The sequence below is a fragment of the Miniopterus schreibersii genome (assembly GCF_964146895.1).
Source record: "Miniopterus schreibersii genome assembly, chromosome: 4".
NCBI lineage: Eukaryota > Metazoa > Chordata > Mammalia > Chiroptera > Miniopteridae > Miniopterus > Miniopterus schreibersii.
In genome coordinates, this window is record NC_138105.1 from 71,679,997 (window position 1) to 71,705,570 (window position 25,574).

A 25,574-nucleotide genomic window follows, 5' to 3' on the forward strand; every position below is an offset into this window, starting at 1 on the left:
CTGTCTGTCTGCCTGTGACTGGGCTCAGGGTCCGGGGCAGTTGACCCTGCTGTCTGGTGAGTGGAGTCTGTGCCCACCAGACCCACTTTTAATGTCCTGCCCCCCACCAGGGCAGCTGGGAGGTGCCTCTGCAAACTCCAGAGTAAACCCAGACCTGCTGGTTTCCCACCCCTCCCCCCAGCATTGCAGGGGACCTAGGGGCTGGGGTTGCTGGTGTGTGGGCTGTGGGACCAGGAAAGGCAGGTCTAGAGACAGGGGCTTGGGGCACAATGCCAGAGTCCCTGAGGGCTCTGTACCTGGTTCAGTCCCCATTCATCCATTTAGCAAAGCCAGACTTTGGAGTTAAGCTATTCAGGTTTCAATCCCCACATTGCAACTTCCTGGCTGTGCAACCTTGGTCAAGTTCCTTAACCACTCTGGGCCTTGGCTTCCTCTTCTGAAATATGGAGATAATAGTCCCTACCTGGTAGAGTTGTTCTGAGGACTGAAGGAGATAATTATGCAAGGAGTTTAAAACAGTAGCTGGTACACAGTGGCACGAGTAAGCTATGATTAACATTATTGCTGTTGGTTTTCCTTTAACAACCTGTTAGAGGTCAAGCATAATTCTGAGCCCTGGGGATACAGGTGGACAAAACAGAAAATGGATCCTCCCTGCTTTACGTTGTAGTGCAGAAAGCTGACAATACAAGATAAGATGATTTCAGAGTCCTAAATATTAAGAAGATATTAAAAAGGGCTGTGCCTTACACGTGTCTTGAGGGGGGAAGGGGCTTCTGCCCCCAGGGTGGTCACGGAAGGCCTCCTTGAGGAGGTGACATTTTTGCAGAGCCCTGAGATAGTGTCCCAGGCAAAACAAACAGCCTGGTGGGGAGTGGAAGTTGGAGTGCTTGTAGCACATAGGGGTGCAAGTCCCAGGCTTTGGGGCCCCGAGAGCGGCGGGAGGTCCAGGCCGGGCCTTAGCACCTCTGCAGCCCCCATCTCGCACCCAGGTGAGGCACTGCAGGCCGCGGGGCCGTGGGAAGCCGCAGGGCGGGTCCTTCCCGCGCCCCGCGGGCCGCGCAGGAGATGGGGCCGCATCGCCCTCTGGCGGCGGCTCTCGAGTCTGCGGGCCCGGCTATCGGGACTTGCCTCCTGCTGCATCACAGCTTCTGAGAGGTCCCCAACCTATCCTACCGCTGTCCTCTAGGCCCAGCTAACGGCAGCTCCATCCTGCCAGGAGCTAAGGCCCCAAATTTTGGAGCATCCTTGATCCCTCACTTTCTCTGACCTCCCCCCTCCCCAATCTGATACGACATCAACTCCTGTCTGCTTCAAAATATACCCAGAATCCACACACTTCTCACTCCCTCCTTGGTCCCCTACCTGGACACAGCCCCTATTATCTCCCTCCTGGACCAGTATAGTCCCCTCCGCCCTGGCCCCCCAGCTCCCACACCCAAAGTCTGTTCCCCCCACAGCAGCCAGAGGATGCCCTGAGTCCAGCACGTTCCTCTTCTGTTCAGAACCCTCCATGGCTCCCACATCACCCCGAGCAACAGCCAAAGTCCTCACTGCAGCCCACCAGGGCTCGCACTGTCTGCTCACATAACCTCCCCACCCTGACCTGTCCCTATTCTCGCCCCTCAAGCCACACGGGCCTCCTCGCTGTTTCCCCACTAACCAGACATGAGCCCATAATACTGCACATCTGTAGAGGGTGGCACATGCTATTGTAGTTTCAACACAGAAAGATACCCAAGAAAAATGAAGTTTAAAAATCTTCAGAACAGGGTGTCTATTATGCCCTGAACTTTGGGGGGAGGGGGTAAGAATTTACAGCTACAGTTCACTTGTATTTGAATACTGAAAAAAGCAGCAGGATTTTCCTGTTGGAGAGGGACATGAAAATGAGTGGATGAGATGAGTGCTGAGGGACAAGCTTCATTTTAGAGTTTAAAAATTCTTTTAACCATCCAAAAGAAACTTTAAAAAAGGCACAAATGAAAGCAATTTATACCTTTATTCGGCCCCTTGCTCTTTAAAAAAAAAAACTGTCATTGGTTTTAGAGGTAGGGAGAGAGAGAAACATCAATTTGTTGTTCCACTTATTTATACATTCATTGGTTCCTTCCTGTATGTGCCCTGACCAGAGATTGAACCCGCAATCCTGGCTTATCGGGAGGACACTCTAACCAACTGAGCTACCCAGCCAGGGCTGCCCCTTGCTCTTTTAAGTATTTTGGGCATCCAAATAAGTGTAGACAAAAATATAACAAAAAGCCCTGGCCCGTGTGGCTCAGTTGGTTAGAGTGTTGCCCAGTGCACTGAAGGGTCATAGGTTCGATTCCTGGTTGGGGACTTGCCTGGGTTTCAGGTTCCATCCCCAGTCAGGGCATGTACGGGAGGTAAGGGATCAATGTTTCTCTCTCTCATCAATGTTTCTCTTTTTCCCTTTCTCCCCCTCCCCCTTTAGAATCAACGAAGAACATGTCCTAAGGGAGGATTTATATTATATACCTATAATGAAAAATAACAAAATCTGCTGTACTCATTACCCCAATTAATAAATAAAAGATTACAGCCCAGCCAGGCATGGCTCAGCAGATGAGCATCGACCTAGGATCCAGGGGATCGAGGTTCGATTCCTGGTCAGGGCACATGCTCGGGTTGTGGGTTCGATCCCCAGTCGGGGGTGTGCAGGAGGCAGCTGATCAATGACGATGTCTCATCATTGATGTTTGTATCTCTCTCTCCCTCTCCCTTCCTCTCTCTGAAATCAATAAAGATACATTAAAAAGGAGGGAGGGAGGGAGGGAGGGAGGGAGGGAGGGAGGGAGGGAGGGAGGGAGGGAGGGAGGGAGGGAAGAAAAGATTACAGATACGAGCCCTGGCCAGAGTGGCTTGGTTGAGCATCATCCACTGAAGGGTTGCTGGTTTGATTCCTGGTTAGGGCACATACCCAGGTTTTGGGTTCGATCCCCAGTAGGGAAGAATAGGGGAAGCAGCTGATCAATGTTTCTCTCTCTCTCTCCCTTCTTCTCGCTCTGAAAAAAAAAAATCAATTAAAACATTAAAAATAAATAAAAGATTACAGCTATAAGAGAAACTTCCTCTATATTTATCCCTAATCTTTGAATTTGCCAATTGTAAGCTCTACGGTTGTATTCATGGTTTTACTACATATATGTCCATTCACAAGATACATAAAATTGTGTATTTTAAACTTAATACGCACGGTACCATAATGCAAACATTCTTTTAACTTTGACCAGTATTCCGTTTCGTGTTCCATCCTTTTCACTGCTGAAGAGCTTTCTACTGCACGCATGTACCCCAAATTTATTTCTCCATTATCCAAATTTTGACTATCCCATTCCTGCAAAGAACATTTTGAAACATGGCTTTTTTTCACCTGGCTTTTTACACTTACTCCACATCAGTGGTTCACATTCCTGGCTGCACATTCAAGTAACTTCTAAGTGGGAAATTGCTGCCCTGCTCCAGATCGATTATTGTGGAATCTCTGGGGATGGGTCCCTTGCACTAATGTTTTTAAAAAGTACCCCAGGGCTGCTTTTCACCCCTGGGCTATATCAGCATATACAGCAGTCAGTCTCATATCTGAGCCTGCCTCAGCGTCACCCGGACAGCTCCCACACAAAGAACCCCACCCACAGAGTATCTGATTCTGTGATGGAGCCTGAGAACTTGCATTTCTAACAAGTTCCCAGGTGATGTTGACGCTGCTGGCCTGGGGACGACACTTTGAGAACCATGACATAAAGAGTGCCCTTATTCTTTTTCAACATCTGCACAATATTCCATCCTATGACTATTCAGTCATTTCTTTAACCAGTCCTCTGTTCTTGGATATTTAAGTTCTTTTCCATCTCTGGTTACAAGAAAAACGATTCCCTACAATGAAACATGATTCAGATATAAAAATCAATGAAGTACTATACTGATTTGCTAGAGCTGCCACAATAAAGTACCTGGGGAGGGTGCTTTAACAACAGAATAATGGCTGGGGGCTTTATCAACAGGAATTTATTGTTTCGCAGCTCTGGAGGCTAGAAGCTCACGATCAAGGTGTCAGCAAGGTTGGTTTCTTCTGAGACCCATCTCCTTGGCTTGTAGATGGCCATCTCTCCCTGTCTTTACACGTGGTCTTTGCTGTGTGTCTGGGCCCAAAATTCCTCTTTTTAAATATGTTTTTATCAACTTTAGAGAGAGGAAGGAAGAGAGAGAAACATCGCTGTGAGAAACATCGATTGGCTGCCTCCTGTACACACTCCAACTGGGACCAAACACGCAGCCTGGGCATGTGCCCTGACCAGGAATCGAAGCAGCAACCTTTCAGTGCACGAGACTACCCTCAGCCACCTGAGCCATACCGGCCAGGGCAAATTTCCTCTTTTTTAGAAAGACACTAGTCATATTGCATTGGGGCTCACCCTAATGACCTCCTTTTAATTCAACTTCTTTAAAGACCTTATTTTTAAATATAGTCATATTCTGAGGTTATCCCTGTGGATTAGCATTTTAATACATGAATTTTGGGGGAATACAACTCAGTTCATAACAAGTACTGATACATGTAAGTTATCATATGGATGAACCTCAAAACATGCTAAGTAAAAGAATCTAGATACAGTCACATATTGTATGACTCCATTTACATGAAATGTCCAAAATAGGCAAATCCATAGAGATGGAAAGTAGATTACTGGTTGCCAAGGACTAAGTGGAGGGGGAACTGAAGTGACTGCTAATGGATATGGAGTTTCCTTTCGGGTTAATGAAAATGTTCCAGAATTAGATAGAGGTGGTGGTTGTACAACATTGTGAATATACTAAATGCCACTGAATTTTTCACTTTAAAATGATTAATTTTATGTTGTGTAAATTTTAATCTCAATTTACGGCCAGCCCTCAAAAGTCCCTCTCCCATGACCATTTGGTACCAGCTGTGTGCCCAGCCCAGACCAGCAGCTGAAACTCAACCCAGGCTGGTTTGACATGAGAGCGTCTTCTCTTAATCTCTAGGCTGGTATTTCTCAGTGTGGTTCCCAAATTCCCTGATCTGGGAGGAAACTTCAGTTCTGTCCATCAGCCCCCTTTCCAGGCACTTTCTTCCTCTTTCACTTCTATTATAATTACCTGTGTGTCTCACCCAAAGACTGAACTGTTTGAAATTAGGGACCATTTCTATCTCATTTCCTGCACCTTTCAAGATCCAAGGAGTATAGGAAGTGACCACCCAGTTAAACCTGAATGACAAAAAAGTGCCCACTATGTAAAGATCCTGGGAGAAAGTTATAAGCATAGTAATAGCAAAAATAATTAATGCAAAGTCCCTGTAGGTCAGGGACCACATGGCAACATGGCCCCTTCTATTTCCTAATGGGTCTTCCTGTTTCTACATGTTGACCCACTCAGTGTCTTTTCTGCTCAGCAACCAGAGGAGAATCATAAATCATATCCATCACTCCTCTGCTCAAAGCCCTCCCATGGCTACCCATTGCCCTTAGAATAAAACCAGAAACCTTCATTATGTCCTGTAACACCTACATGGCTAGCCCCTGCCTGATGCTCTTTATGTCACCTCCACCCTCAATTCGCTTCATTCACAGGACCTCAACCACAGACCTCAACCACATCTGTCCCTCAGCAAACCCTGGGGGAACTCCAGGAAACTTTCCCATGGGCACATGGGGACACACACAGTGAGGCTCACTGCAGCAGCATCTCCGCAGTAAAAAAAAAAATTGGAAACAAATGTCCATCAAAACAGCCTGATGGAATGACTAATTACCGTTTATTCTTACCACAGACAATATCAGGCAGAGATTTTTTTTTTCCAAACTTTTTTCCCCTCGCCACTAAGTACAGTTAAGAAATACATTTTATTTACAGGTCTTGACAAAGAGACCTTGACAGTCCTTTGATTGGCAAGGTCTCTGACCCCTCCCCTTGAACTGAGGCAACCTTTGTGACTGGCTAGACCAATAGAATATAACAGAAATGATGTCATGTGACTTCTAAGACTCAGCCATAAAAATGCCTGACCACTTGGGACCAAGCTGCTATACTGTGAGGAAGCTCAAACTGCCCACATGAAGAGACCACTGTCTAGCTATTCCAGCCGATAGCCCAGCTGAGGCTCCAGCCAGCATCAATCATGAGACATGAATGAACAAAGATGCCTTCTGATGATTCTGGAGGACTGGCACCAAGTCACTCAACTTTGAAGTCTTCCCAGCTGGGCCTACAGACAGCATGGAGCAGAAACGAGCCATCCCCGGTGCCCTGCCTAAATTCCTGATCCACGCAATTCATGAGCGTAAAAATGGTTGTTTAGGGAAGGTTAGCTATAATTGCAACTGGAACACTAGTATATGCCTACATGTATATATGACGGAAATAAAAGTTTTACCAAACAATACTTACCCTTACTACATGTGATTCAATCTTATATTTTTATTCTATTTTTTCCCATTAAATAACCACTGTACATCTACATTCATAGCAGCATTATTTATAACCACCAAAAGAAGGTGAAAGCAGCTCAAATGTCCATCAATGAATAAGTGGATAAACACATATGATGTAATATTATTCACTCTTAAAACAGGACATTCTGAAATGTGCTATAATGTGGACAAACTTGAGGACATTGTGCTAAGTGAAATAAGCCAGTCACAGACAAACAAATACTGTATGATTCCACTTATACGAGGTCCCTAGAAGAGTCAAATTCATGGAGACAGGAAGTAGAATGGTGGACTGGGGGAGGGGAGAATGGGAAATTAGTTTAATGGGGACAGAGTTTCTGTTTGTAAGATGACAAAGTCCTGAAGATGGGTGGTGGTGGCGATTATACAATGATGTGAATGTGTAATGCCACTGAATAGTATGCTTAAAAATGGTTACAATGGTATGTTTTACGTGTATTTTGTCACAATTTTTAAAAAATAATTTTTAAATTAATAAAATTTTTGTGAATCATTCTTCCCTTAATTTTTTTTTAAAAAATATATCTTTATTGACTTTAGAGAGAGGGAGAGTGAGAGAGTTGAAACATCAATGATGAGAGAGTCATTGATCAGCTGCCTCCTGCACGGCCCTGACTGGGGATTGAGTGCACAAACCGGGCATGTGCCCTGACTGGGAATCAAACTGTGACCTCCTGGATCCTAGGTCAATGCTCAACTGCTGAGCCATGCCAGGCTGGGCTCTTCCCTTAATTTTAAACCTAGAAATAAATAACTCCTGGTTGTAACCTACCTGATTGATTTCCTAAATGGGCCCCATGACTCACAATGTGAAAAACATAGCTACACAACATGTACAATAAATCTACAAGGACCCACATGGAAACATCTGGAAAGTATAAGGTTAAGGAAGAAAAGTTGCAAACTAATACCTTTAGGATACCAGTTATGTACATTGTTTAAAAATATAAATCTTGTATACTGTTTCCATAGACTCCACATAAGTAGTGAATGCATAAAGGCAGGTCCTGGAAGAATAAACTTCAAACTAATTGTTAATCCTTAGAAGGGCAGGGAGGGAAAGGGGTGGCATTTGTAGATGGAAGTATTAGTCGTTGGAGGCTTTCATAGTAGGGGTCAAGTTTTATAAAAAGAAATTTTTTTCAAAAGTTCTGAATTGAGCCCAGCCGGGCGTGGCTCAGCGGTTGAGCATCAACCTAGGGTCCAAGCGATCGGGGTTCGAATACCGGTCAGGGCACATGCCTGGATTGCGGGCTTGATCAATGACTCTCTCATCATTGATGTTTCTATCTCTCTCCCCCTCTCCTTTCCTTTCTCTGAAATCAATAAAGATATATTAAAAAAAAAAAAAAAAGTTCTGAATTGAGCCAAAATGTTAATACAGGGTGGGACAAAAGATTTACAGTTGTGAGTACATGAAAGTTTATTCTTGTATTATTAATTAATTATTGTATTATTCTCTATATGAACTGTAAGCCTACTTTTGTATTTTGTACCACTCTGTATTTGTTAAACCTGAGTGATGACATAAGTGACTGTGCTCTTCTGTTCTTGTGAAATAATTTATTAACACTTAAATAACAATGTATAAAGCAACTCTCCAGGATACACGAGAAACTAAAACAAGTTGAGAGGTGCTCAGACTGGAAGGGGAGGATGGGGAACAGGTGGGAATAAGACTGTTCACTGTAATCCTTTCTGTTGCTTGTATTTTCATTTTTAAATTGTGAAATATAATAAATCTACAAGAAAGTGGGCAACTCACACATATAATTTTTACAGCTTAAAGAATAATTATAACTCAGGCATCACTGTAGCCCAGGTCAAGAAATAATGTGGAAAATAGTCCACATAGAGAAAAGCGAACAGAACAGGTTGCCCAGCTCAATGACCTGTTTCAAAGCGACCTCCCTCCATGTTACCACCACCTAGATGCCCCCTCATCCCAACCAGAAGCGTCCCATCCTGACTTCTAGAATGAAAAGGAATTGTTTGGGCCTGCCTCCTTCATTGCATATGAGGTCTATGAAACTCATCCACATCACTGTGAGTTGTAATTTCTGCTCTTGCATTCCTGTATCGTATTCTGTCTGCTGTGAAACATCAACATTTAGGTATCCCTTCTACTGCGGATGAATGCAGGTGAAATGACTGAATATCCATAGGATCGAATCCAGCTTGGGACTGATATATATGATACATACAGTACTGCTGTAACCTACAAATATTCTTGTTCAGGCTTCCTGGCTCACTGAGCAAACTGCAATTCTTCCTCTTCTTTCTTTTTGGTAATAAAATATACATGGTATTTACCATTTTAACCATTTTTAAGTATACTGTTCAGTGGCATTAAGCACATTCATTCACAATGTTGTGCAATCATCACCACCACCCATCTCCAAAACTTTGTCAACTTCCCAAACTGAAATTCTATCCCCATTAAACACTAACTCCCTATCCCTCTCCCCAAGCTGCTGGCACCCACCATGAATCTGACTCCTCTAGGGGCCTCCTATAAATGGAATCATACAACCTATGTGCTTTTGTGACTGGCTTATTTCACTTAGCATAATGCCTTCTAGGTTCATCCATAATGTAGTATGTCAGAATTTCCTTCCTTTTAAAGGCTGAAATCCTTTTTTAAAATAGTATTTGGCCCTGGCCAGTGTGGTGGGCTCCATTGCACCAAAACTGTTGCTGGTTTGATTCCCGGTCAGACCACATACCAGGGTTTCAGGCTCAATCGCTGGTAGGGGGCATGTAGGAGGCAGCCCATAGATGACTCTCTCATCATTAATGTTTCCCTCTCTCTCTCTCTCTCTCTCTCTCTCTGAAATCAATAAAGCTTTTTTTTTTTTAAGTGTTTGGGGCAGCGTGGGGGGGATGGCGGTGGCAACTGAAAAACAATAGTGTTTAATTTCTGTGCCATGACCAAACATTTTAAACATTCTAAAATAGCCTTGGCTGGCCTGGCCGGGTGTGGCTCAGCGGTTAAGCGTCGACCTAGGATCCAGGCGATCAGGGTTCGATTCCCGGTCAGGGCACATGCCCGGGTTGTGGGCTGCAGCCGATCAATGACTCTCTCATCATTGATGTTTCTATCTCCCTCTCTCCCTCTCCTTTCCTCTCTCTGAAATCAATAAAGATATATTTAAAAAATAAATAAATAAATAAAATAAAATAGCCTTGGCTGGGTGGCTCAGTTGGTTAGAGTGTCATCCTGATACACCAAGGTTGCAGGTTCCATCCCCAGTCAGGGCATATACAAGAATCAACCTATGAATGCATAAGGAAGTGGAACAACAAATTGATGTTTCTCTCTCTAAAATCAATCAATTAAACATTTTAAAATATAAAAAAATTAAATTAAGATATTAAATAATAATAATTACATACATTAAATAGATGTTTTAAATAGGTATACATTTAAAATAAACGTCTAGGTAAGGTTTTAAATAATTATTTAAAATAGAAGTTTGTCTAGGACCTGAACCACAGGCTAGATATACCAAGCACTTTTCGGAACTAAGAAAAGATATTGCAGCCTGGCCAGTGTGGCTCAGCAATTGAGCATCGACCTATGATCCAGGAGATTGCAGTTTTGATTCCCCGTCAGGGGACATGCCTGGGTTGCGGGCTCGGTCCCCAATGCGGGGCATGCAGGAGACAGCTGATCAACGACTCTCTCATCATTGATGTTTCTCTCTCTCTCTTCTTTTTCCTTCCTCTCTCTCAAATCAATAGATATTTATTTTTAAAAAGGTATTTAAAAAAGAAAACATATTGCTGATTTGCAATTCACTTCATAAAAATATTTCCAAAAGAGTAAAATTGGATGAATGTTTATATGTCTGAGAATTGTTACAATTATGAACAGGAATGTATGTTCTAGCAAATCTTATTTTATAAAAAAAGTACTTTTTCTACTAAAAAAATTAATAAAAGCATTAATTATAATATTAAAAATCAAATTAAAAACACAAAGTTGCCGTGGCCAGTTTGGCTCAGTGGTTAGAGGGTCAGCCAAGGGGTCAGGGTTTGATTCCCCATCAAGGGCACGTTACCTGGGTTTGCAGGAGCCACAGGGGAAGGCAACCTCTCTCACATCAGTGTTTCTCTCTCTCTCCACTCCCTCCCTTCCACAGTCTCTAAAAATCAATGGAAAAAATATACTCCAGCGAGGATTAACAAAAAAAAGCACGAAATAAATATTTAATATTATGAACAGTATTTAAATGTTTAAAATAAAATTTAAATATTTTAACAAATTTTTAAATATTTAAATTAAAATATAAACTATGTAGGCTGATTTAAAATTGAAAGTTAAACGTGTTATTCAAATTATTGTTTAAATAAATGTTAAATATTTAAATTTAATATAAACATTAAATGCTATTTCAAATATGTAAGATTAAAATTTAAATACTACTTTAATAAATAATCGCTAAAATAACATTTTAAATTAGACTTGAAGATGTGTAAAAATTTTTTGGACCCCTCTTCTCCCCACTGCCCTGAACTGAGGTCGCAGGGACACTCCTCATTCCGCTCCGCCCCCTTGTGACCTTGAGCGCAGGCAGCGCCTTGGCCAGCCCAGCCGGCCCGCAAGGACCCCACACAGCCAAGATGGCGGCGTCCGTACGGCAGGTACACAGCCTGCTCGGGCTGGCGGCAACACTGGGCCCAGGCTTCCGTACCTACCGGGCGCCGCCTCCCCCGCGCCGCTCGCCGGGGCCCTGGTGGCCGGACCCAGATGACCCACTGACCCCGCGCTGGCAGCTGGGGCCGCGCTACGCAGCCAAGCAGTTCGCGCGGCACGGCGCAGCCTCCGGGGTGGCTGCCGGTTCGCTATGGCCGTCACAGGAACAGCTACGCGAGCTGGAGGCTGAGGAGAGCGAATGGTACCCGAGCTTGGCGGCCATGCAGGAGTCAGTGCGGATGCAGCAGCTGGCCGAGGAGCAGAAGCGTAAGGCCAGGTGCGTGCTATTGGTCGCGCCCTCCGCTGCCGGATGCGTGAATTGTACCCCAACGGGCGCTTGTTGCGGGGGTTGCATTGCTGTAGATTTACGTGCATGCTAACCCAACTGCAAAGCAGGCTTATGAGTGTTCACGCATCAGCAAATCTTTACTGAGCGCCTACTGTGTGCAAGACCTTCTCCCAGGTGCGGAAGACACACACAGCAGGGAACAAAACATTTCAGGTGGCAACAGAGAACCATTAGGAAGATAAAATTTGGTGAAGAGTGCAGTCGGAGGGCGGCTTCGGTTTGGGACTTAAAATTTGATGTTTAAGCAGAGACCAGAATGACCACACAAGGGAGAGGAAACAGCTAGTGCAAGGGCCCTGAGGTAGGAATGTTTTCAGGAACAGCCAGGCCATCAGTGGAAAGTGATGGGGTCTGGAATCAAAAGCACAGGTCTTGGAAGTAGGTCTAAAGCATTAGACTTAACCAGAGTATGAAGGTAAGACCAGGGGCATCAGGATAGTGCCACTTCCTGGAGTGAGGAGCCAGCCAAAGCAGGCAAGTTGGGGGAGCAGGCCAAGTGTGTTCTTGGTGTTCAATGTTCTTGTCTTCACATTAGCTCTAAGATGAAGGGGGTAACACCCTCATTTTAGAAATGAGGAAACTGAGGCCTGGGGAGGCGGAGTCACCAGTAGTTACCCAGGCAGTGAACAATGGAGATGGGATGTGAACCCTAGTCTCCTGTCTCTGCCGGACCCCAGCTGGATAACCGTCATGAGGCTTTAGTTCTTCCTGCTTCACATTTGTAATCCTTAAAATGGGGCTATTACTGGCACCTACAAACTCAAGATTGGATGGGAAGGTCCAATCCATTTCTTGCCTTTACTCCTGTGCCTAGAACTGGGCCTGGCTTACTGTAGACAGTGATGTCTGTGGGAATGGCCCAGCGTGATGTGTGGCACTCAGATGGCTCAGTAGAGCTCAGTGAAATGTTAATTTGGGATCTGCTCCTGGGGTTATTGGGGCTTGGCCCTCTCATGCTCTAGGTCACACATAAATTAGTTCATCTCTACTGCCTATTTCTTCACTAGTTAAGGACTTTTCCTAACAGTTAATGGCCAAGATAAATCTTCCCAGATTTTTATCTCCATGGAGGACTTGGGAAGCACGATGTAAGCAAAGGCTTGAGGGTGGGATTTGGGTAGATGGGTGCTGCTCTGGCTGGGTGTCACTTTCCTCACTGTCCACCCTCCTTCCCTTGCAGGGAGCAGCTCATTGCAGAGAGCATGGCCAAGATGCCACAGATGATTGAGAACTGGCGGCGGCAGCAGCAGGAGCGCAGGGAGAAGGAGAAGGCAGACAAGGAGCGGCGGGCACGGCTGCAGGCAGAGGCCCAGGAGCGCCTGGGCTACCACGTGGACCCAAGGAGTGCCCGCTTCCAGGAGCTGCTGCAGGACCTGGAGAAGCAGCAGCGCAAGCGCCTCAAGGAGGAAAAACAAAGACAGAAGAAGGAGGCTCGAGCTGCTACAATGGCTGCCACTGCAGCCCAGGACCCAGCAGCCTCCATGGCACCCAGCTCCTGAGCTTTTTTCCTCAATAAAACCTGCTGTCCAACAGTCCCACCTCTGGAGAGCTGTGTCCTCTCTCACTGTACCCCTCCCCAATACCTGGGGCCAGGAATCCCCCACCCTTCCCTGGCACTGCTCACTAGGGGACTCTAGGTCATGTTTCAGGAGGAGAGAACAGGGGATACAATGGGGAAGTAATGTAGGAGCAGATGGCAGAGAAGAAGGCTTCTGTTTACCAACATTAATCTCCAGTAATTGCCAGGGAAGAAATGTAGCCAAAACAGACTGGTGATGATGGTGGGGGGCAGGAAGAAGCAAGCTCTTCCAAGATCAAGATGGGGCTGAGGCCCATTACAGGGGAATGAGACAGCTTCTGAGGGAGGAGGATACACTGGGAGCCCCAATCTGCACAGGCTGGCAGACCTCTCTGCTGCTGCTTGGCATTTCTACACTGCCTGTGTCCAACTAGCCCCCAAAGCCAGACAAGCTGGAGTGGGAAGCCCCAGCAGGCACAGACCACAGCATGGGCTTTTAAAACTTTATTCACTTCAAAATCTTTATCAGAGACACTGTTTGTTCTGTTCTGGGGTGGCCTTAACCTCCAGAGTGGCTCTGATGTTACCCCTTCCCCAGCGAGGAGAAGCCTGGCCGCCTCCTCCCCACTGAAGGGATGCAGGATGGAGGCCAAGGCCAGATTGTGCTCAACCCAGATGGGAAGATTTGGGCCATCCCAACAGAGGATCAAAGTTTGGGGCTCTAGCTTCCCCTTACCCTAGAAGGGTAGAGCGGTCTTAGGGGTTCTTCAGGGTATGAGGAAGCAAGCAGCCACCTCTCCATCTGGCTGCAGGGAGCTGGGACAGAGGCCAAGAGGGGCCCATCTGTTGCCTCCAGTCCTGCCAGCTCCTTGGAGCAGGCTGGGGTAAGGCAGGGGATGGGGGACAGCTGTCTAGCCCAGGTCTTCTCAGGCCAAGATGGGAATGGGAACCACTTCAGGAGGGTGGGATATTGGGTTGGTTGGTGTTTTTTTTAAGGTTTTTTTACTTTTTTCCACTTCTTAAATAAACATGAATATATATATATTTTTCTTTTATAAAACTTTTGTGGATTTGGGGGTAGGGTGGGTGCAGTAGGCGGCCTGGCCTCCTGGCATCACTCGTCATCAAAGTTCTGACTCAGGAGAAAGTTGGCAGCCAAGTTTTCATTTTTTTCACAGGCGAAGTAGGCCTGGATCACCAGGCTCTCTGGGAAGCCCAAGGCCTTCAACTGTGGGAAGATGGGCAGGTATGAGAAAGGGGTGGGGGCCTGCCCACCAGTAGGGTTGCCCCTCAGCCAGGCCTCTTACCCTCTCTATAGCTTCCTTCTCCTGCGGCGTCACCTGGATGTAGTTCATCTGTGGGGCCTCCTCCCCTATGGCACCCACCTCACCCTCAATGTCAGAGATGTCCGCCAGCTCCCCAGGGGGCTCATTCAGCATCTGGATGAACTGCTCCTGGTGCCGGCTGATTTGCTGTGGGTAAGAGGGCAAGGAATGGTGACCCTAAGGCCTTTGGGCCACCTCCCCATGTGCCTATCACAGCCCTTGTTATTCATTTACGCAGTAGGTATCTTGAAGGTCCCTATTCTGGCCAAATAGCAATACACTGGTAAACAGACCCTGCCCTGGTGGAGCTGATGTTCCAGGGTGGTAAGACAGGCCATAAACAAGCAAATAAATGAACAATTATTTACAATATAAGTACTGGGCCTAGCACACAGTAGAGCAGACACTAGGCTAGGAAAGACATTTTAATTTTAGGCCAGTAGGAAAGGAAGTTTCCTTCAGGTAGAATAGCAAGTGAAAAGGCTGGAGGGTGAGATGCATTTGGCAAATCCCAGAAACATGATCCAAAAACCAAGTAAACGAGGAGAGGGAAGAAACAGAAATGAGATGAGAGAGGAAAGCAGGAACCGAACCTACTGCTGTCTTCTAGTGTGATGGGATACCACAGTGGTAATGGGTAAAAACATTAATTCATCTGGATGCTGCCTATCTGGGGGCTCTGATACAACTCTTCCTACTTTTATGTACATCTGACAATTTTCACATCCATGAAGAAAGTGCTTTTTAATTAAGGACTCTGGCTCCTAATGGAGAATAGACTGGGAGGGCTGCACAGAAACAGGGGCCTGCTGCCAGGCAACCAGGTGGGAGATGAGGTATCAGTCACGGAAGTAGAATGCGGGGCTGGACTGAGATGTTCTGGAAGTAGAGCAGACGTAACAGGTGATAGACAACCCCAGCAGGCCCCCAGGGACTAGGGCTCAAGCAACCCCAGGCTCGTCCTTGTGGGGACAGAGAGGGATGGGAGGATGATCCTGTTCTGAAAACTTAAGACATCTGGAAAGCACTTTCATGGAGGCATCAAGTCAGCCATGGAAAAGTGTGACATCCAGAGGTCTGGGTTGGTTACACAGATTTGGGGGTCACCACAGAGTGAAGGCCCCAGGATGATATATGGGGAGGATTGAGTGCAGATAAAGAACAGGTGTGCAGCCTAGGCTCTCAATATCTGGAGGAGGTGAGCAGGAGGAGCCAGCATAGAAGACAGAAGTGGTAAAGAATAAAAGACCAAAAAAAGAAGCCCTAGCTGGTTTTGCTCAGTGGTTAGAGCATCAGCCCTCAGAGTGAAAGGTCCCAGGTTCAATTCAGGTCAAGAGCACGCACCTTGGTTGTAGACTCGATCCCCAACCCCGGTCGGGGTATGTGTGGGAGGCAACCAATTGATGTGTCTCTCTCTTCCACTCTCTGAAAAGCACTGGAAAAAATATCCTCAGGTGAGGATTAAAAAAAGAAAGAAGGAAAAAAGAAGACAGAAGTGCAAGAAAAAGCAGCAGACGGCCAGTCCTGAATCGGGAGAGGCAGGCCTTCATGGAGGACTCAGAGCCAACTGGGGCATAGTGGTCCCGAGTGCTGCAATGAAACCCTATTGGCATGACATGAATGAAGCACCAGCTGTATGTGGAGCAGAGACGGTCAGAACCACAAGACCCAGAAGGCAGAGCACAGGACCCAGAAACTAGAGGCAGACATACACTCCACCAGCTGCTGGGCTGCTCCAAGCCTCTGGTATCTTCTTCCATGAGGGCAATGATGACAGTACCACGCCCTCACAGGGTGATTGGGAGGATACACAAAACAGTATAGATCATTAGGTCAAAGGAAGCACCACGGGACTGTTGTTAGTCCAGTTTTCCAAGTATAGAAGAAAGCCTACATAGGGTGCTGGGCCAGGCTCCCTTTTTGGGGCTGTAGTTACCATAGGGAAGGGGAGATGTTGGCCACACTGGCTCCCTCTGAGCCCCCAGGGCCGCACCTGCAGAAGCTGTGGGTTCTCCTGGCCCAGCTGTTGAAGCAGGGCAGGTAGCAGGGCCGGATTCTGCTGAATCACCTGCCGCATATTCTGGAACTGGGGCTGGTCCCGCAGGAACTCCAGGGGGTTTTCTCCCGCTGGCAGGAGGAAGGCATGTAGTCAGACCCTGGGCTCCCAGAAGCATGGGGGTTGAGGAGGAGTCAGATCCATGACAGCAAACACCCCACATGCACACCTCCCAACTCACTCACCTGGTTCTGTGGCCGGCTGCTCAGACACCTGGCTCTCCTGGACAGAACCGTGTTCTGGCTCGGGACTCCCAGGAATTCCCTGTCAGGGGTCCTATTTAGTTCTAGTGCACAGAACACCCGCTGCCTCCCTCCTGCTCTCTCAGCCCTGGCAAGAGACAGGTGAGACCCACCCATCTGCTCATGTCCAGCCTTCTGCAGAAAGCCTTTCCTGGCTGGAACCATGGCCCAAAGGCTTTGGGGGCAAGTTTTGCCTCCCTGACCACCCATCAGGGTACTGAAGCCCATGTACTCTGTGGAAGCCTCCCCAAAAGGCAGCACCCCCACCTCACCGTGAGTAGATACTCCACAGCTCGGTGGGGGTTGTTGTAGCTGGCTCTCAGGGCTGCCACAACCCGTTCCCGCTCATAGCCCATGGACATGATCTCCGTCAGCATCGTCTCATATTCAGAGCCAGTCACTGTGGAGGGAGCAGCAAGATCTGGGTCACCAGGAAGAGGGAAGGGCATCTCCCAGACCCTCCCGAACCACACAAAGCCCAACTGATAGCTGGGACACCCAGTGACTTCTGCCCCAGGGTCCGCCCACCCACCTAGCGTGGAGGCTGCGTCTTCCTCTCTCCCGCTGCTACCTGAAGAAGGAACAGAGCTGCAAATTCAAGAGAGAGAAATCGGACCCTGGCTTCTGGTGGCCTGCCCTCCCCCTGGGTGTGTGAGACCATATATGTGGGCACTGGAATGTGCTGGGAGGACACGGCCCAACCTGGGGCTGCCGCTCCCTGCCTTACCCTGATACAGACTCCGGGGATGTCGTGGGGACTGATTCCTCCGATGGACTCCTGTCTTCTCTGACGGTAGGTGGCGGATGGGACATGCCTGAGGCAGGGGCCGGCAGGAAGGATGTGGAGGATTCAGGGGCAGCAGTGGATGAGGCTTCTGGGGGTACTGAGGTGCCTGGGCTGTTTTTGGCCTGTCACACCCAGAAAAAGGGAGCAGGCATCAGTATCCCTATCAAGCCTCAACATCCAGTCACATCCTGGCGCCGCCCTATTCACAGCTAATCTCTCATAGACACACAGGCTCTTGCCAGCTTCCCAGCTAATTCATGTAATCCTCACAACCGGCATACTTCACCCACCTTGGTCACCATGACAACAACAAAGTTCTTCTCATCTATTCGATAGTCCCTGATGGGGACGTCATCACTCAGGATCTTGCCAGCATAAATGAGTTTCTGTCCAGCCACAGGGAAGGCATCACGACCCTTCTCAGCTTCTATCTTCTCCTTTAGCACCTTCACCTATAGGAAAGAATACAGTTATTGCAAACCTCAAGATTCTCTCTTCCCTTCTAGCTTGGGGGGAAGAGGCTGGAAGTCCTGATGACAGAGAAACTAAGCTTCATAGTCAAGCATGCTAGATTTGAGTTCATTTGATCATCTCAACATTCAACAGAGTATTTACTGAACACTTATAATGTGCCAGACACTGTTTCAGGCACTTAAGACACAGCAGGGAACAAAACACAAGTCCTTGCTCTCATGGAGATGACACTCATGTGGGGAAGAAAAAAAACAAATATGTATTTCAGATGGTGTAAAGTGTGGTGAAATACAAAACATAACCTAGGGGAGATAGGAGGGTTCCTCACTCCACACTGCAGACAGTGGTGTTTACTGAGAACACCTAAGTTAATAGGGCTGTCGTAAATGTATATGTACCACATTTTTAGAGCCTCACAGTAACTGGGTGAAATGGGTAACAGCCTCATTTTATATTTAAGAAAATGGAGGCACAGGGAGGTTAAGTAACTTTCCCCAAAGTCAACAGTTGGGCAGGTCAAAAGAAATCTGCGTGTTTCCTTTTCTACTGAAAGTAGATGTATCTCCTTCATGAGGCAGTTGTACAAAAAGTGCCAAACACACACTTAAACACTCAATATGTTTGTTAGATCCTAAAATTTCCTTTCAGCTAAAAAAGCAGAATAATGCTTAGACCATGGGCTCTGACATAAGGCAGAACCGAATTTGAATCCTAGATCTGCCATTACTCGGTGTATGTTAACTGTGGCCAAGTTCCTTAACCCTAGGTTTCCACATCTGTAAAGTGAGTCAGAGTCCCCGAATGACAAGCCTGTTTGCAGATTTTTTAGTAAGACAGTAACAGTGAAAACTCAGCAACTAGCAAAGAACAAACGGCCAACAAACAAGGACCACTGAAACTCAGAACATTTATTATCATTATTATCGTCGTTGCCGTCATCAGTGGGCAACTCCTGGCGGCTATTCCTAGATTCGGCCATCAAGGCCCCAAGGAGACGCCTGCAAAGCTGAGAACTCAGAGCCCCTGTCCCGGGGAGCGCAGCCCAGCCGGGCATCCAAGCCTGTCTCCCGCGCCGCGCGAGAGCACTGACATTAGACCCAGGGCCTGGCAGGCGCCCCGGGGGTGGGGCCTCGTCTGGAGACGGGACCGTGAGAGCCGCTCCAGCCACCTGGGGCTAGGCCGCAAACTAATGGGGGTGGGGGACAGGGTGGTGGGGAAAGGCAGGTTGGGAGAGGTGAGCCGGCCCGGGACCGCGCCATCCTCCTCGCCCCCCCCCCGCCCCTCCACCCCCCCGAACCCGTCACTCTCATCCCGGGCTCCAGCCTGGCTCGCACCGTCTCGTCAGGCTCCATGCGGATCTTAAAGGTCTGCTGCTGCAGCGTCTTGAGCGTGATGGTGACGGCCATGGCGGGGCCCGAGCGACGCGGCGGCCCCGGGACCCTCACACAACATGCAACTCACGCCGCCGCCATCTTAGCGCCCAGCCGCGCCGCTAGCCGACCGCTTCCGGGGCAGGCGCTGCGCGCGCCGACTATCAAAACACGTGATATGCGCGCCCGCGCGCGCTCTCCGCGTCTCCCTCACACACCGCCCCCTGCGGTCCTAACACTCGCGGGCATGCGTAGGAGGCCACCTCGGGCCAGGCATGCGCACGCTAAATTCTGCTCTGCAGGAAAGGAGTTTTTCTGGCTCTGAGAACAGGCCTGTCACGTGGCTTCTTCTAGTGACGCCACGCCCGTTAGCAGTGACGTCATGGGGCCACAAAATGGCTCCGATGTCCCTACTTTGACCCTTGATTGAACAAAAAATTTTTACTACTTGTTATAGATACTTGTATTTCTCCATAGTCTTTTTTTTTTTTCCAATACTCACCCCAGGATATTTTTTCCATTGCTTCTGAGTGGGAGAAAACAGCTACGTGAAAGACACATGGGTTGGTTGCCTCCCGCATGCCCCAACCAGGCCCAGGGATACAGCCTGCAACTGAGGTACAGACGGGGAATCTAACCTGGGACCCTTCAGTCCGCATGCCAACGCTCCAACCAGAGCCAAACCAGCCAAGGCTAGTCTTCATCTTTTTTGCATGGTCCAATTGAGTTTTATTCTGGTCTAGCCACCCTGACCGCAACCCTACCAGGCCCTGAAACTAGAATTTAGGACCGGAAATACTTGAAAGATCAACAGTTAAACAAATGAAAATTCAAAAAAAAAATTGCATTTGTCTGTGGAAGCTGAGACATGGAGCGATTTTGTGGCTTCATTCCTGAGGGAGAGAGGGACTTTTTGTAATGATCCTACAACTCAAATTTTTGGGTCTTCCACCTCTCTGCTGCTCCTTTCCCAACCACTTTGCTCACCCCGCTATCCCCAGCCTGGCCCCAAAAGTATTTAATGAAGACGTTAACTTTCAAGGCCGTCCTACATTGAATACATAAGTCCATAAACTTGTCCTGGATATACCAATCCTGTAGCTTCCCAAAGGACTGGGGCTCAGCCACAGGACACAGGAGGGAAACTTGAAGGAGGAACATCCAAAAAACAAAGACTTGAGGGGTTGGGTGCTTTGGGGAACTAGATGGAAGTGAGGCTGGGCTTATCTCCCAGGTATTGAAGATGCCCCCATCCTGGACTGTTACCTCCCTCCAAACCTGCTCTTCTCACCATTCCCATCCAAGCACTCACCCAAGCCTGCAACCAGGTAGTCACCCAACCTCACCCACTGCCCAGCTGTAACCAGGTCCTGCTGCTTCTCCCTTTACTATGTGCCCTGAGCCTAGAAACTTCCACCAGAGTAGGCCATACCCATTTGAAGGCTTCCTACCTCTCTTGCAAATCATCAGCTGCCAACTACCTGCTGGACTTCAGTGGCAGGCTTGTGAACCCCAACAGGGCAGGCCTAGGCCATCCTTAGAAACCCAGACCTTCCTCTGCTACCATCTCTGCACCAACTCAATCTCTGCACCCTACCTTGGGGCCACTGTTTTTCCTTCAAGAAGTTTAAATCCCAACTTGCCCACTGAATACCTTCTCTGAAAAGTGATTGTAAGAGGAATAGCTTTTATCACTATCAAATTGCTCTATGTAGTCTTGCTCCATAATAGGTAAGAAGTACATACATATGGTTAAAATAGATGGTAAAGATGGTGTCTAAGGTGTGGGTTTAAACCCCTGCCCCACCTCTTAATATATTCTGGACCTGTCTCTCCTCATCAAACTGAACTGGTAATACAACCAAAAGTCACCACTTTGGTAAAAGGACTCAGTGAGTTACTACCTGAAGTATTTGAAATGGCACTTAGTTCCCCTTCTCCCAGTGCTTTGTGGGGGTAAACAAAGGCCCCTGTAACCTTATGGGACATTCAGCTGATGTTTTAGTGGCTGAAAAATGAGACTTACTGGAGTCACCGCCCCCAAAAAAGCCACCTTTGGTTCCCTGATGTCTGTCTTCCCCCAGAAGGAGACACAGGAGGAAGACACAAAACTTAATTTAATAGAAATTTTGTTTGTAGTTCTTACATTCTCAGTGTGAACTGAGCTGGAACCCACTGCCCCACCCAGAAGTGGCCCAGTAATGAAGGCAGGGGAGAAAGGGAGCAGGTGGGGTGGGGGTGTCAGAGCTCAGGCCCTAGGAGCCCCAATCTTCCTCAGTGCTGGGGGGCTGGGGGTGCCATCCTCTTCTCCTGCCCCCCTCTGGGCTCTAGGAAGGAGAAGAGATGAAATCTTGGGCCTAGGGCTTCTCTTCCACACCCTATATGCCCGAAGGCTGGAGGGGGAACTAAGGGATCTAAGGGGGCAGAAGGGGACAGAGGAAGGCAAAGATGGCAAAGATGTCAAAGATGGGTGCTGAAGGAGAATCAAGAGACAAAACACCAATAAAAAAAAGTGGGGGGGGAAACAATACCAAAATCCACCCCAAATTGGAACCCGCCTGGAAAAAAAAGGAAAGTTCTCCAGTCTCATAGAGACATTATTTGGCGCGGCCGGCTCTGTGGCAGGAGCGCTCAGGCCTCAGTCCAGCCCTGGAAGCGATGGAGTGGCCCCTACAGCTCATCCTTGGCCTGGCCAGCGGCACCATCTTCCTCCTCCTCCTCGTCCTTATCGTCCTCGTCATCCTCATCATCGTCTTTGTCCTCCTCGTCGTCCTTGTCTGCCTCCTCCTCCTTGCGCTTCTTGTCCTCCTCCTCCTCCTTCAGTCTCTGCTCTTCATCCTGCTTATCCTTCATTTGCTTTTCTGCTGCCTGCATGGAGCACACACATTCAGGGCCTGGCCCCCACCTGCCTGCCCGCCGGCCCCCGCCCAGGAATGGACTAGTCCCACCTTTGTGACGCCCCACGTCTCATTGCCGAACTCTTCAGCATATGCTTCATCATTGGTGATGAGGAAGTTGTCAAAGATGGTACCAGACTTGACCTGGGGGGGCAGGAGGATAGAAGGATGGATGGTCAAAGGGGACACCCCATGGCCCTGGCCTCGGGTTCCATAACCAATGGACAATGCCATAGCCTAACACTGCAATTAAAAAAACAAGCTGACTGGGATCAAAACTCAGCTCTGCCATTTCCCACCTATATGACCTCGGACTGGTAACTTCTCTGTACTTCAGCTTTTTCATCTGTATAATGGGGTCTCACCTCTTTGTGCAAATATTTTTCCAGTACCTACTATGTGCCAGGTTCTAGGTACAGAAGGTACATCATTGAACAAAACAGATAAAAACATAGTCCCTATGAAGCTTACTTTGTAATGGGACTATCTAACCACTTTCTAGGTTGTTGGGGCCAGTTAATGAGTTGGTTCAGATAAAGGTTCTTGAGGGAGTGCCTAGCACAAAGTATACAGAACCTCAAGGGGGGGGGGGGGGCTGTGAGAACTCCAGAGAGATAGGCCAGGAAATTCTTCAGAAAACGCACCATTTTAGGCTCAGACCTGTCTAGGATTGAATCCTACCCACTTGAGGCCCCTTAGGGATCCTCCTATTCCCTCCACATCGCACCTGCCAGAGGTCTAGGCCCAGAACGGCGAAGTTTTCATAGGCATAGATATTGCTATCAGGAGAGTACTCCGGGTTGTCAATCTCTGGGTGGATCCAAGTGCCCTTATAATCCGGGTTGTCAATCTGCCGGGGCTTCCACTCGCCCTGCGGAAGAAGAGAACCAGAAGATGAGCAGAGGTCAGTGTGTTCCCTACTGTGCACCCCACTCTGCTTGGAGGCCCAGGACCACCTTGTATTCTGGGTTCTGAATCACCGGTGGTTCCCACTCTCCATCCATTTCTTCATCCCAGTCCTCAGGTTTCTTAGCATCGGGGTCAGGGATGTGCTCGGGCTTGTCCCAGTCCTAAAAGTACACAAGGATATCAGAGTCATCCCAGTTGTCCACCACCCCTCTATGGTGGGGAGCCCCTGCCCAAGCACCAACCTCAGGTTTGGAGTCTGTGGGGTCATCAATCTTGGCCCGTTCGTCCCAGTCTTCAGGCTTTGAAGCATCAGGATCCTTTATCTTCTTGGGTGGCAGGAAGTCCCAATCATCCTCCAGAGACCCTGACTCCACCTGGCTGTTGTCAATTTTTACCTCATAGGTGTTATCAGGCCGCACAATTAGTGTGTACAGGTGTGTGAATTCATCATCCTAAAGAAGGCAGGAGATGAGTGGCCCTGCCTACTAGACTGGCCTCTGAGCCTACCCCAGGTAGCTATTTGTTACCTCCCCTCCAGGCACACCTTGCAACGGATGTCCTTGTTGATCAGCACGTTCTTGCCCTTGTAGTTGAAAATGACATGAACCTTCTTGGTGCCGGGGCCACAGATGTCAGGACCTAGGTGAGAAGCAGGTCCAGTTAAGGGCCACATATGGCCCACCATTGCCAGGCCTCCCACCACTATTTACAAAAGGAAGGCTTGCCCGGCCAGGCGTGGCTCAGCGGTTGAGCGTCGACCTAGGATCTAGGCGATCGGGGTTCGATTCCCAGTCAGGGCACATGCCCGGGTTGCGGGCTCGATCCCCAGTCAGGGGTGTGCAGGAGGCAGCCGATCAATGACTCTACCATCATTGATGTTTCTATCTCTCTCTCTCCCTCTCCTTTCCTCTCTCTGAAATCAATAAAGATATATTTAAAAAAACAACAACAAAAAGGCAGGCTTGATTCTTAAACACAGGTCCATTAAGACTCAAAAAACTCAGACCTTGACTATCTCTTAGGGACAATGAGTGGAGCATAGAGGGGGAAAAAAAATCCACTCTGTACAACTCAGTATTCTCACTTGTAAAATACCTACATAAGATTACACAAATGAACAGCCTTAGACTAACAATAACAATGCAACAATACACTACTAGCTGTGACAATCCCCTCAGTTTCTCCTTCAAAGGAAAGCCTGAAAATATGTTTCCCAGGCTCTTAAGACTACTTTTCATAGGCTATAAGAACCCATGGATGGGTCTCAGTCTCCCTCTAATGATAGGTCAGCAATAGGGCGGGTCCCCTCACCAAACATGATGTTGTATTCAGAGTCTCCATGCATGTCAGTCTGATCCAAACTATCTGGAAATAGCTTCACATAGCCGCCCCCACAGTCGATGTTCTGCTCGTGTTTCACAGTAAACTGCACCACCAATGTCTGGTCCTTGTTGCTGAAAGGCTCAAATCTGGCAGACAGGGCGTAAAAGCGGGCATCCTGGCTCGTCTGCAGCCCTAGTAGAGGACAGTAGTGATGTCACAGCTGGCCCCAATCCCCAGGACCCTAAGAATCAAAGATACAGACAACCATTCCCCTTCCTCTGCCTGCCCTGCTCCAGAGGATGCCCTGGTTATCAGTGACTAGGGTTTCCTCCAGGAAGTCCTCCTGGACCTGAGGAACCAGCCCCAGGTTCTTACCTTTATCTTTGTCCAGGTCACCATAGAACTTGCCGGCACTGAGGACGAATTTGCCAAAATCCGACTTGTGTGTGGATTCCATCCAGCGGTCAGTCCACCCATCTACAGTACCAGAGGGGCAGGTAAGCGTGGCTGTGCTGATTCTTCCTCCACCCCCCACCCCCGCGGCTGCCGAAACAGATCTACCAGGAGCCACAAACTGCTGCAGGCAATGAAGGAAATCCCCCGAGTGCTCCCACCCCAACCTCCAGTTTGACACCTCCTGTGGCTTAAGATATTCTCGGACGAATCCCAACTCCCACCGCAGGAGGCCACTGAGCCCTCCATGCTCCCCAGAGAAACGGAAAGAAGGATCGCCTGCGGCTCTAGTCCCCCGGGCCACCGTGTTGGCCCTCTGAATAGTAATTACAGGCGACAACGCAGATCTGGGCGGGGGGGCCGGTCGTGTCGTCGGGGGGGTCTCGAGGCGGGGCAAGACGTTACCTCCGTCCAGAAACTGCTCCTTGAAGTAGACGACGGGTTCAGCAGCAGCCAGGCCGAGAAGGCCGAGCAGCAGCGGCACAGGTAGCAGCATGGCGGGCCGAGGGGGCGGCGGCGCGCGGCGGGCCCTTTAAGTCACCTCTCCAACAGCAGCTCTGCAGCAGGGACGGAGGCTACCGCTGGCCGTGCGCTTTTATACACGATCACTCCTCAAACCAACCTGGCCCTACCTCTTGGCCCGCCCCTCATACCTTTTCATTGGTTAAAGGTCA

At 48.4% G+C, this 25,574-nt stretch overlaps 3 protein-coding genes across 4 annotated transcripts; 1 reads left to right on the top strand and 2 right to left on the bottom strand.

Moving 5' to 3' along the window:
• The first annotated feature begins 11,117 nt into the window (after positions 1 to 11,117).
• GADD45GIP1 (GADD45G interacting protein 1) lies at positions 11,118 to 13,080 on the top strand. Its single transcript, XM_081137285.1, has 2 exons — positions 11,118 to 11,473; positions 12,726 to 13,080. Exons 1-2 carry the CDS (start codon positions 11,124 to 11,126, stop codon positions 13,042 to 13,044), a joined length of 669 nt encoding a protein of 222 aa, XP_080993411.1. The 5' UTR covers positions 11,118 to 11,123; the 3' UTR covers positions 13,045 to 13,080.
• A 160-nt stretch (positions 13,081 to 13,240) lies between these two features.
• On the bottom strand, positions 13,241 to 19,527 carry RAD23A (RAD23 homolog A, nucleotide excision repair protein). Of its 2 annotated transcripts, none has more exons than XM_081137284.1 (9): positions 19,283 to 19,527; positions 17,765 to 17,926; positions 17,415 to 17,596; positions 17,220 to 17,275; positions 16,960 to 17,087; positions 16,631 to 16,709; positions 16,383 to 16,516; positions 14,372 to 14,536; positions 13,241 to 14,292 (listed from the first exon to the last, which is right to left on the bottom strand). In XM_081137284.1, the coding sequence occupies exons 1-9, from the start codon at positions 19,352 to 19,354 to the stop codon at positions 14,179 to 14,181; spliced, it is 1,092 nt and encodes a 363-aa protein (XP_080993410.1). In that variant the 5' UTR covers positions 19,355 to 19,527; the 3' UTR covers positions 13,241 to 14,178. The 2 variants fall into 2 exon arrangements, with proteins under 2 accessions (XP_080993410.1, XP_080993409.1); XM_081137283.1 differs by having other exon boundaries at positions 13,555 to 14,292; positions 16,326 to 16,516; positions 19,283 to 19,482.
• Positions 19,528 to 21,417: 1,890 nt separating this feature from the next.
• On the bottom strand, positions 21,418 to 25,489 carry CALR (calreticulin). The gene is made up of 9 exons (XM_081137158.1): positions 25,306 to 25,489; positions 24,823 to 24,924; positions 24,436 to 24,639; positions 23,669 to 23,763; positions 23,367 to 23,576; positions 23,172 to 23,285; positions 22,943 to 23,086; positions 22,267 to 22,359; positions 21,418 to 22,186 (listed from the first exon to the last, which is right to left on the bottom strand). The coding sequence occupies exons 1-9, from the start codon at positions 25,394 to 25,396 to the stop codon at positions 21,989 to 21,991; spliced, it is 1,251 nt and encodes a 416-aa protein (XP_080993284.1). The 5' UTR covers positions 25,397 to 25,489; the 3' UTR covers positions 21,418 to 21,988.
• Between the last annotated feature and the right edge of the window lie 85 nt (positions 25,490 to 25,574).

What these genes read in the sequence shown, in the direction of transcription:
- GADD45GIP1 (XM_081137285.1), top strand. Translation starts at nt 11,124, where the DNA reads ATGGCGGCGTCCGTACGGCAGGTACACAGCCTGCTCGGGCTGGCGGCA. An exon ending in GAGCAGAAGCGTAAGGCCAG is followed by an intron (nt 11,474 to 12,725) that starts GTGCGTGCTATT and finishes CTTCCCTTGCAG; the next exon opens with GGAGCAGCTCATTGCAGAGA.
- RAD23A (XM_081137283.1), bottom strand. Translation starts at nt 19,354, where the DNA reads ATGGCCGTCACCATCACGCTCAAGACGCTGCAGCAGCAGACCTTTAAG. An exon ending in TCCCCGGAGTCTGTATCAGG is followed by an intron (nt 17,276 to 17,414) that starts GTAAGGCAGGGA and finishes TTGAATTTGCAG; the next exon opens with CTCTGTTCCTTCTTCAGGTA. An exon ending in AACATCTCCCCTTCCCTATG is followed by an intron (nt 14,537 to 16,325) that starts GTAACTACAGCC and finishes TCTTACCCACAG; the next exon opens with CAAATCAGCCGGCACCAGGA.
- CALR (XM_081137158.1), bottom strand. Translation starts at nt 25,396, where the DNA reads ATGCTGCTACCTGTGCCGCTGCTGCTCGGCCTTCTCGGCCTGGCTGCT. An exon ending in GGAGCAGTTTCTGGACGGAG is followed by an intron (nt 24,925 to 25,305) that starts GTAACGTCTTGC and finishes CTGGTACTGTAG; the next exon opens with ATGGGTGGACTGACCGCTGG. An exon ending in TGACCTGGACAAAGATAAAG is followed by an intron (nt 24,640 to 24,822) that starts GTAAGAACCTGG and finishes GTCCTCTACTAG; the next exon opens with GGCTGCAGACGAGCCAGGAT.